The sequence below is a fragment of the Miniopterus natalensis genome, chromosome 2, assembly GCF_054644295.1.
Source record: "Miniopterus natalensis isolate mMinNat1 chromosome 2, mMinNat1.hap1, whole genome shotgun sequence".
Classification (NCBI taxonomy): Eukaryota; Metazoa; Chordata; class Mammalia; order Chiroptera; family Miniopteridae; genus Miniopterus; species Miniopterus natalensis.
The window spans coordinates 54,662-66,042 of record NC_142082.1 but is presented as its reverse complement, the minus strand read 5'-3'; the positions used below and the strand labels follow the sequence as shown (position 1 = coordinate 66,042).

General features: G+C 51.5%; 1 protein-coding gene across 1 annotated transcript; it reads left to right on the top strand.

The window, feature by feature from the left end:
* The first annotated feature begins 9,152 nt into the window (after positions 1-9,152).
* On the top strand, positions 9,153-11,381 carry LOC148093615 (disintegrin and metalloproteinase domain-containing protein 20-like). The gene is made up of 3 exons (XM_087815022.1): positions 9,153-9,741; positions 10,627-10,776; positions 11,269-11,381. Exons 1-3 carry the CDS (start codon positions 9,153-9,155, stop codon positions 11,379-11,381), a joined length of 852 nt encoding a protein of 283 aa, XP_087671148.1.

The following is an 11,381-nucleotide window of genomic DNA, read 5'->3' as shown; positions in this document are numbered from 1 at the left end:
GGCTTCCAAAGATGCTCCCCCAAGACCACCCGTTGGACCCCACCCGGTGCTAGGATCCAGGAAAGGGCCCACTGAGCCTGCTGGTTCCCCGCCCATGTGGTGAAGTTGTGTGTCGCCTGGATCCTGCACCTTCCTTTGCTTTTGGTAGCGGCTCTGACTCTATTTGAGCTGTATTACATATATCCCTCCCTTTTCTCCCCATGGATCCCCCCCCCCCTCCGGCTCCCCCAGTCCTTCACCACGCAGTTGCCTTGCGTCTACAGGTTATGCACATAAGGTCTTTGATGAATCTCCCCCCACCCACTCCCCCACCCCCACCTCCCCGCTGAGAGTCATCAGTCTGTTCCGTGCTTCTGTGTCTCTGGATCTATTTTCTTCTTCAGTCTGTTTTATTTATTAGATTCTTTTATACACGATTCAGAAACCGCGGGGACCTTCTGCAGAGGCGCTCAGCAGCCAGGAAGGGAGCGGGCGGCGCGGTCGCCGTGGAGACGGGCGAGCGGCCTTGATTGGCTGAGTCTCCTCTGGCCCCGCCCCGTCCGTTCAGAGGCTCCGCCGGTTACGAAGAGGCGGAGATTTACCGGGGATCCTGGGAGAGGAAGTGGCTGAGAGCGGAAGTGGAGGCGGCCCCAGGCGCCTGGGCGTCGCTGTTGGTTCTGAGGTAACGTGGGCGCTGAGCCCCGCCCGCCAGGGGTCCTGTGCGGTCGCCCGCGGCGGGCAGGGCGGGCGGGAGGAGCCCCCGTGACGGGCACCCTGGGCGCCTCGGGGACGCCGGGAGCGCTTCCTGAGCAAACACAGGAACGCTCCGCGCTGTCCGGTGGTGACCCGACGCTCCTCTGAGAGCCGCGCCGCCGGCACCGCGACTTATATTCCTTATAGCAAAAATAATGCAAAAAGTCAAAAGGTGGGAGCAACCCAAGTGCATCAATGGATAAACAAGATGTGATATATTCATACAATGTGATATTATTCTGCCGTAAACAGGAGGGACACTGACATAGCCCGACATATGCCACATCAGAGGTGAACTTCGAGGACACTGTACTCAGTAAAAAACAAAGTCACCAAAAGACGAATGCTATAGGATTCCACGTATAATATGAGGCATCTAAAGGTGTCAGATTCGTAGAAACAGGAAGCAGAATGGTGGCTGCGGGGCCTGGGGGGTGGGAGTGGGGGTTATTGCTGAGTAGGGACGGAGGTTCAGTTCCGCAAGACACAGCCTGTGGACCAGAGGGGCCGCGTGCTAACCCCAGGGCTCAGGAAGCCCGCGCGGGGCCTCGAGGCGCCGAGACCCGCAGCAGCCGCACAGCGTGGTCGGGAGGTACACTCCTCACTGCGGTCAGTCCTGGCTGGTCACGTCCTGGCCTGCAGCTTCCTTGACAAAGGGCAGTTTTCAGCTTAGGTAAGCCCGTCTGTCGTCGTTTTGCATCTGTGATAACACACCTTGGAATGCCGGAGGGATCCCCTTTTTCGGGGAGCAGGGGCCACAGAGCCCCTCATGTTGTCTCGTTTCCCGCACACCATCTCTATGTGCTGAAAATGTTATTGTTTACTGTCCTGGACCCACCCATGCAAAAGAAGAACGTATCTCTCCATTGTTTTTAATCCAATCTCAGAGACCTCTCTGCTTTGCTTTCTCCTGCCTCTTTAATCTACCGTCAATGGATTTCCTGTAACCCCATTACCGTCTCTTCCTTTGATTGTAAGGTATAAAATAAACTGCAAAACTGCCACTATTTTGGCTCAGATAAACTCATAAAAATTCTGTACAAGTTTGAATGTTTCTTGTGTTGACAAAAAGTCCTGGAGATCTACCTGTTTCACAACAATGTGAATGTACTTGACACTACTGAACTTTACACGTGAAAATGGCTGAGCTGCCCAGTGGCCGCAGCTCAGTGGTTGAGCATCGACCTGGGATTCGGGAGATCAGGGTGGGATTCCTGGTCAGGGCACACTCCTGGGCTTTGGGCTTGATCCCCACTGGGGAGCTTGCAGGAGGCAGCCCATCAATGCCGACTCTCTCATCATTGGTGTTTCTCCCTCTCTCCCCTTTCCCTTCCTCTCTCTGAAATCAATATATCTTTATTGATTTCAGAGAGAGGAATGGAGGAGGAGGGGAGGGGAGGGAGAGAGAGAGAGAGAGAGAGAGAAACATTAATGAAGAGAGAGTCATCATTGATCGGCTGCCTCCTGCACGACCCTAACTGGGGATGGAGCCCGCAACCCGGGCGTGTGCCCTGACCCGGTCAGCTGACCGGCCTTCCCGTCACAGTCACTGCTGAGGAACACTCTTACAAACAGCGCGTAGTTTTATTATATGATCCAGATACCACACTCAGTATTCACCTAACAGACTTGAGAACATGGCACACACAACACTGCACGTGAATGATCTTCGTGGAGTCACCCATAATTATCCAAACCGAGGGCACACACATTCCACCTGAGTGAGTGGACAGACCATCTCTTGTGTACCTGATGAACCAAACTCTACGAGGCAGTTTAAACAATGAGGAATAAAACTCTGAGAACACAAGAACGAAACTGAAATCCAATTACACGAAATAAAAGAATTTACATGAGGAATAAAACTCTGAGAACACAAGAACGAAACTGAAATCCAATTACACGAAATAAAAGAATTTACAATGTTACATACTGTATGACTTTTTATATATATATTGCATTCTTGCCAAGGCAAAACTATAGATATAGTGAAAAGACCAACGTTTGCCAGGAATTTGGAGAGACTTAAAAATACCTTTGTTTTCAGAGAAGAAGGGAGAGGGGGAGAGAGAGAAACACCAGTGATGAGAGTCATTGACGGCTGCCTCTTGCACGCCCCCTGCTGGGGGTCAAGCCCCCAACTCGGGCATGTGCCCTGACCAGGAATCGAACCTCGATCTCCTGGATCCTAGGTTGATGCACAACCGGTGAGCCATGCCAACTGGGCTGGAGAGAGATTTTTAAAGAGCATTTTAAAGGGTGGTGGAGCTTCCATGTGAAACTCTGATGGTACTATGAATTTGTCAAAAACCATGCTCCTTGACAGCACAAAGGGAAACATGAATGTATAGAATTAAAAAATTATTTAGGAGATCGGTGTTTCCAGAGTGGAACGCAGACTGTTTTAAAGTACCCAATTGAATCACAAGTCTATGAAAAGACTTCTGGGAAGGAGATGGGGTGAGAATGTGCCAAGCTAAGTAACTCTGGACTTGAGCCAGCATGTCTGACAGAAGCTAAGCCACAGTTCGTCGGCACTGTGTTCCAGTTGATGAAGGTTACCAACAGGGATGCAGGCGCATGGCTCCGATGTCACCAGCCCCTGGAACTGAACGGTTACACGAGTGCGTGGTCTGTGGTGGGAGCTGGGCCCATTGCTGTTGGGATGGACAGTTCCAGCAAACATGGACGGAGGGCTAGAGAGGTCCCTGTGTTCCTGGGTTCAATTTGGACACATCCATCTGCTCTAAGTACCGAAGTTTAGATGTAGAAATAGCTGCAGGTGCCTGTATGTCCCTGAGTTAGTGTACACACAACTGCCCCTGGGACTGAGCGCCAAGGGGTTCCAAAGCGACCACAACACGGGACGGCGGTGATGCCACCACCCCTGTCCTGATGCCCTGGTTTCGGTCCCTTATACCATTCCTGCCCGACAGAGTAGCCGCAGTCCATCCAAGAGCCGTCTGTTTCTAGGGCTGGGGAGAGGAACACGGACGATGAGCCTGCAGGTGCTCCTAGTGCTGAGGAGATTTGAGGAGGGTGGAAACCAAGGCCGTGGAGGAGCAAACCGAGAGCTCCCAGTGGCAAAAGATCTGGAAAATCTGCAACAAATTGTTTCTTTACCCAAGTTATAGAATAAATATGCAAGAACTTCAAATATTTATAGAGAAAGAAAATGATTGGTGTATGAAGGACAAATCTCCAATTCAGAATGATCCCAACTCACTTACGTTGATGTTCTTTGTATGTTGTGTCCTGGGCTCAGACACATGGCAGAAATTCTGGGTGATCTTGGACTTCACAGTCACTTTTAATTTTTTAATTGATTAGTTAATTTTAATCCTTACCCAAGAATATTTTTTCCATTGGTTTTCAGAGAGAGTGGAAGGGGAGAGAGAGACATGGATCGGTTGCCTCCCGCACACGTCCGGACCAGGGCTGGGGATGGAACCTGCATCCGACGTACGTGCCCTTGGCTGGAATGGAACCCTGGGCCCTTCATTCCCTGGCCAGCGCCCTAACCACCGAGCTAAACCAGCTAGGGCGTCACAGTCACTTTTTAGATATCCTACCGAAAACATTGTCTGTGAAAACAATTTAATAAATTTTACTGCATTAAAGTTAAGAACTTGCATTCTGAGAAAAGCACTGAGAACAGAGTGAACAGACCAGCACAGACTTGGAGGGCATGCCTTCAAGTCACGTTTTTGACAAAGAACTCACGTGATGAGTAAAACAGGAGACTGATGAACAAAATAAAACAATTCAATTTAAAAAGGGCACCGATCTGTCCATACACCTCATCGAAGAAGCTGCCAAGAGGTGCTGAACTTGGTTTTTCATTATGGAAATGCAAATAAGACAGCAAGATACCACGGCTCACTCATGAGCATGACTGAAGAGCCACGTGGACAACACTGAACCCTGGCAGAGACATGCAGCAGCAAAACTCTCTTCCACTTGCTGGTGGAAATGACAAGCAGTCTGGTGGGAGACAGCAGACAGTTTTTGGTTGTTGATATTTTCTCCATTGATTTTTAGAGAGAGTGGAGTGGAAGGGAAGGAGGGGTTGAGAGAGAGAGAGAGAAACAGTGATGTGACAGAGACACGTCGATTGGCTGCCTCCCACACCCGCCCTAACCAGGGCTGGATCGAACCTGCAATCCAGGTACATGCCATTGACTGGGAACCGAACCCGTGACCCTTCCATCCACAGGCTGGCGCTCTAACCACTGAGCCAAATTGGCCAGGGCAACATTGCACTATTTTTTACAGAGTTAAACACAGAGTCACCCTGTGGTGGCAAGTCTACATTCCACAAATACTTTGTTGTGAAGGCTTTTATCAGCTTCATGCACTTCAGCATTTCTGAGTCTCTGAGTTTTACTGAGCTCGTGATTGGTTTATGAAAATTTCCAATAAAATTGGTGAATACATGTTCCTGTTGTACATTTCCTGAAATTACTTAACTTGATTTTCTAAGAAAGCCTTTGACCTAATGGTCCCTGTCATCTCCTCAGCCCAGCACAGCTGCCCTGTCCCTCGGGTTTGTGACAGGCTCAGGATGTGGGTCTGCACACCAAGCCTCTCGCACAGTAATACATGGCTGTGTCCTCGGCTCTCAGGCTGCTCACCTCCACATGGGCTGTGCTCGTGGACGTGTCTGCGGTCATGGAGACTCTGCCCTGGAAATTCTGGGCATATCCAGCGCCACCACTGTTAGGGTTAATCCACCTATCCACTCAAGTCCCTGTCCCTGGGCCCGTCCCACTCAGTGCAAGTAGTACTTGGTAAAGGTGTATCCAGAGCCTTGCAGAAGACCTTCACTGAGGTCCCACGCTTCTTCACCTCACCCCAGCTGCACCAGAATGTGGGCACCTGTGCCCGTTCACAGGAACACAGGCAGGAGCCCTGAGGGCAGGACCATGGAGGACACTGGGAAGGTGTGTCCCCAGAAGCAGAAGCAGGTGCTGATACAGGAACAGGGGACCCAGAAAAGCAGGCCTCGGGGAGGGGTCAGCGTCTCTGACAAACATCAAGATGGTCGTCTCCTTTCCCCGTCCTGATCACGGGCATCTGACCTGGCCACGGAGTCCCTGTTCCACCTGTGCAGGTGTGGCTGTGGAGGGCACTGACTTATGTTGGTAGTTTTCCTACCTGAGGACAGAAGAGCCGCAGTTGGGAAGCGTCAGTTGAGGGCATGCGTCTACTTTCGGGCCTGGGTAAAATAGTTCCTGGCTTGAGCTCGTGGCTGCATGTGGAGGGCCTGGAAGGTCTCCATGTGGGGTGGGCATGTGCTGTAGTGTCTAGGAGTCTCAGATGATTGAGACAGTGTCCTGTCCTTTATCCTATAAACAGTACCAAGTGCCATGTGGGTTTGTAGCCACTCCCACACACTCAGAGGTGGGTCTGCGTCCACCTGGGCCCTGGGACTCGCTTCCACCCATCCTGAGGCTGAGACTGGAGAGGACTCTGGGTGGCGGCCACTGCAGCCGGGACACTGCAGACACTACCAGGTGGTGAGCCTTGGGCCAGACCTGAGGACAGACCCAGCAGAGTCCCCCGTGACCATTCTCGGGCCCACAGATTGAAGCCCCTTGAAGACCCCAAACCTGCATGAGGGGACAAACCAGAGAAAGGGCAGGAGGAGAAATTGGCAGTGCTTTGTCGGCTGACTCAGGTGAGGCTGCTCTCCCAGGTCACCTGGTGGGGGACAGCAGCAGGCAGGTGAATGAGGTCAGCTCTGTGAAAGATGCCCAGCTTCCACAGGACACCTTGTTACCAGGTCAGGCTTGGGACTCTTCCAGTTTGGGTTTCCATCCCATTGGTCATCTTCCCTCCTCACCTCCTGCCCCGAACACCAGGACCCGGCATCCCATGTGGAGACAGACTCACTGCTCAGTGACCCCTAAGCTGCATCAGCCAGTTCCCTGCAGGAGCCGCCGTCTCCTTCCACATCTGCGTCTCTAGGTGACCCCGGTGTTGGTTACACCCAGGCTCTCCAGAGACTCCGGAGGAGGAGAGAAACTTTGCCTGCGACATTAAAGAAAGAGAGAAAAGGGTCTGAGGCCCTGGAGAAGGGGTCTTGAGCTTGGGGTGGAAGCTGCACATGTCGGGGCTCCAGCAAGGATATGGGTCTGTAGTTCTGTTTCCTTGGAGGGTCCTTCTCTGGTTGGGTATCAGGGTAATGCTGCCTCATAAGTGGGTTTGATGATGTTCTCTCTAACAGAGAACCCTCACTCTGAGGACCCTGATTGTCCCTCTCCCCCCAACCCCCACTCTCCTTCCTTAACTTCACCCTCGAAATCCTAGCTTCCCCACCCTGGTACTCTCATAAGGGCAGAGCCCCAGGTCCCCATTCCCCTTGCGCTGTGTGGCCTTGGGCCTGCCATGTTCTCTCCTTTGCCTGTAAGTTGACCTTGTAGTTCAAGCCTCTGAAGGTCGTTGCTGAGCTGGGGTCTGCAGTCATGACATTCCACAGGAGCCAGTGCAGCACAACCTGGCCCAGGTGGGGCCACAAGGTCCTGGGTGGGTGCCTCAGAGGTTCCTGCCAAGATCATCCTCTCAACAGGCTGGGACAGACCCATCGTTCCCCGTACTGCCTGTGGTTCTCCAGGGTAGGAAGGCTGACAGTACCCATCCAGGCTCAGAGTGTGTCACTTCCTCAGCGTTGGTGGCCCTGATAGCCACGCATTTGTGGCCACTGCTACAGAGCGCCTATCAGGCAGAAACACAGTATTGGTGACTGGCTTTGTGTCAAATAGCACATTCTTCTTGGAGGTTGTACTGTTGACACTCCCACGGGCACCCTGCTGAGGGCACCTTGGAGGGTCCCAGCCTACAGGGCTATGGCAGTTCCTTTTCTGTTGCAAATTCCTTTGTAACTGCATCTCTCAGGGACACACACACACACACACACACACACACACACACACACACATCTCCGGGCAGCCAAAGTTCCATTGCAGAAGGTGTCTCTACCGGCCTTTCCAGGGCATGGCAGGTAGCAGATCGCACAGGGCTGGCATCTTTAATTTCTGCTGACGTGTTCATCCAGCCAAGTCACCAACTCCCAGAGATCAGAGATCAGCGATGAGAGGTCAGAGATCAGAGTCTGGTGGAAGGCGGAGGCTTCTCCCTTCACTCGGGTACCCGTGGGTGCTGGCACCCTGTAGCCTCCACACTTCACGTGCTGCTGCAAGAGCATGAAGTGGCGCCAACGCTCAGCCCGTCCACAGTGTCCTAGAGGGAAGAGCAAATCTACTTGGACTTTGAGAGGCCAGGTACTCACGTTCCACCCCCCGTGGACACAGTGAAGAGGGAGTGAGGGAGTCTGTCGCCATCACAGTATGAGGGGGGAGGTTAGCACTCTGTGAGGACCCACAAGTCATAGAACTGGGAAGGAATGGGGGCCAGCAGGACACTAGAAAGCAGAGAGAGAAACTGTGTACAACCCTCAAAATGTATCAGTGGTCACATTATGTTTAAATAGTGACTATAATACACTATAAATAAAGGGGAACTGGCCCCCCTATATGGGGAAAATAATGATCACTTCCTACCACGACCTGCTCATGAATTTCCCATCCCTTACTAAAGAGCTATAAAATTGGATAAGAATCTGTAAAATACTAGTTCCTCAGATTGAGCACCAGAAGAGGCCCGTTGTTTCTTCAGCTGAGAGCTGATCAGCACATGCAGATGAGGAAATGCTCAAGGGCCAGGCGAGAACCACACAGAAGGGCTCAAGGGAACACCCCCTTGGTTTCCACTGGGCCAGAAATCTTTCGTGTTATCACCAGATGGGGGAAGAAAAGGAAAGCCTCCTGATTCAGGAAGCATCCGGTAGGACACTAGGAGGTGATTTCCTCACTAAGTCCAAAAGAGCTTCAAGCAGGAATCAGAAGGAGCTCACAGTTTGAAAACTTCTTAGTTGTAAACCAGAATGAGACACATGTAGTTAAAGAATTAAATAATTTGAACACCTATGAAGGTAAAATTAACAAAGCCCAGCTCCGCCTGCCAAGGAGAAAGCGAGCTGGCAGGGAATGTAACTCTGCTGTAATTATGCAGCATATCCGCACATGCTTGAGGGAAGGGGAATGTTACTGTGCTGTAATTATGTAGCATATCTGCTGGTGCTCTAGGGAAGCCTGACCTGACCCTGCTTCCTCCTCCTCTCTTCTTTCCACCTGACACTGCCTCTCCTCCCCCAGCTCCACCCCTGCTGGAAGCAAGTGCAGCCACACCCAGTGCCACGCCCTGTAACTGTTACCTAATCCCCTTAGCTGACCCACTCAGGGTAGGTTTTCCTTCAGTATCTTCTTGGTAGGAAGTGGCCAGGCACAGGGTTGGGACCCGGCTTCACTGAGGACCTTCCCTTTCTCCATTCCCGCTGACGGTTCTCCTCCACCAAGAGCATGAGGCTGGTGGAGGGCTCGGTCTCCCTGAGGGTGCCCCTCTTGCTGCTTGGGCTCTGGGTGGTGCTGGCTCCAGTCCAGAGTTCTCAAGGTCGTCCCTCGTGGCGCTACATCTCCTCCGAGGTGGTGATTCCCAGGGAAGAGCTGCACCTTGGCAAAGGTGTTCGGATTCCAGGCTGGGTCTCCTACAGCCTGAGTTTTGGGGGCCAGAGACATGTTATTCACATGCGGCGAAAGAAACTGTTTTGGCCCCGAGATCTGGTGATAATGACTCAGGATGACCAGGGAGCCTTGCAGATGGATTACCCCTTTGTCCCTCTGGACTGTTACTACCTCGGCTACCTGGAGGATGTCCCTCTTTCCATGGTCACCGTGGACACGTGCTATGGGGGCCTGGACGGTATCATGAAGTTGGATGACCTTGCCTATGAAATCAAACCCCTGAAGGATTCCCACAGGTTTGAACACATAGTTTCTCAGATAGTGGCAGACACCAATGCCATAGGACCCATGTTCCCGCTGGGACACAAGGAAGAGAGGCACCCCTTGTCGTCTCAGGTGAACTTCAGTTTAGTCTCCAGGGTCAGTAGTAAGCTCTACGCATCCCACCGAGGAAAGATAAGAGGCTGCCTCATGATTGCCCACTCACTTTTCACTGCGCAAAACAATGTGACAAGATGTGTCGAATTCCTAATAAAGTTAGGTAGTATAATGAACTCCTTGTTCCGAGGTCTTGATACAACGTACTATGTCAGCGTCCTAATCGTTTATAACAAGGGAGAGCCAGCCAATATGCGTGACTATAAAGTGCCAGGTGGCGGATTTGCTCAGAATTACCAACGTATGATTTATGAGCCTCTTCGTCCATTTACAGGCTTAATTGTGAATAGAGATGCACCCAATGACGTTCAGGCTGAATCAGTTCCCTACAGTTTTTGCGACTCTACAGCTATTATCTTTATGGCTTTCCTAGGCAGACATGTTTTATTGATAGGGGTTATAGCCACCCAGAAGACTGCGAGGACTATGGGTATAAAATATGATAAAGAATATTGTATTTGCCAGAGGAGAACCACATGCATTATGTCCAGATACCCTGGGTTGACAGATGCATTCAGTAACTGTTCCTATTTTGACTTTCAAATCGAGCTCATGTTAAATGAATTAGATTGCCTATTCCAAGTGGAAAGCGTATGGTTTAATAGAAGCCTGACAGAGGAACGATGTGGAAACTACGTGGTGGACAACAATGAGCAGTGTGACTGTGGATCCTTCAAGCAGTGTTATAGCAATGAATGCTGCAACAATGACTGCACACTTACGTCTGGGAGTGTCTGTAACTCAGGCAGGTGCTGCGCAAACTGTACCAATGCACCTGCGGGGTGGCTCTGCAGATCAATGCAAAACATCTGTGATCTTCCGGAGTACTGCCCCGGGTCGAGACCCACATGTCCTGAGGATGTTTATCTGCAAGATGGAACCCCATGTTCTGAAGACGGCTACTGCTATCATGGAAACTGTACTGACCTCAACATGCACTGCAAGGAGATCTTCGGCACAAGTGCTCGGAACGGTCCAGATGCCTGCTACAGCATCAACACAAAGGGCCACCGATTTGGACACTGTAAGCTCACCCGGACAATGTACATACTGGGTTGTAAGGACCCTGACGTTAAGTGTGGGCGCCTACAGTGTGTCAACGTCACTCATTTGCCTCGGCTGCAGGACCACGTGGGATTCCACCAGTCTCTGATCAGCGGGACCATGTGTTTTGGGGTGGGTACACACCGCGGGACAGGAGCAACTGATGTTGGTGCTGTGAAGACTGGCGCCCCCTGTGGTGGTGGAAAGTTCTGTATTGAGGGCCTCTGCAGTGGTATTGTGGCTTCAATAAAGTACAACTGTACTCCTTCGAGATGCAATTTTAGGGGAGTTTGCAACAGTAAAAATCGCTGCCATTGCCATGTAGGCTGGGACCCTCCTCGGTGCATAGCCATAGGTCCCGGAGGCAGTATGGATAGCGGTCCCCCTCCAAGAAGAAGGCGGTCAGTACGGCCAAGTGATATGTCCATAATCTATTTGAGAGTGGTTTTTGGTCGCCTGTATGCTCTCCTAGCTTCGGTCCTCTTCGGAATGGCCACAAATGTGAAAACTATCAAGACCTCTGAGGTCGAAGGAGTGAAAAGAGAGGAAGAAGTGCCAGGAGTGCCAGAAGAAGATGAAGCCTAA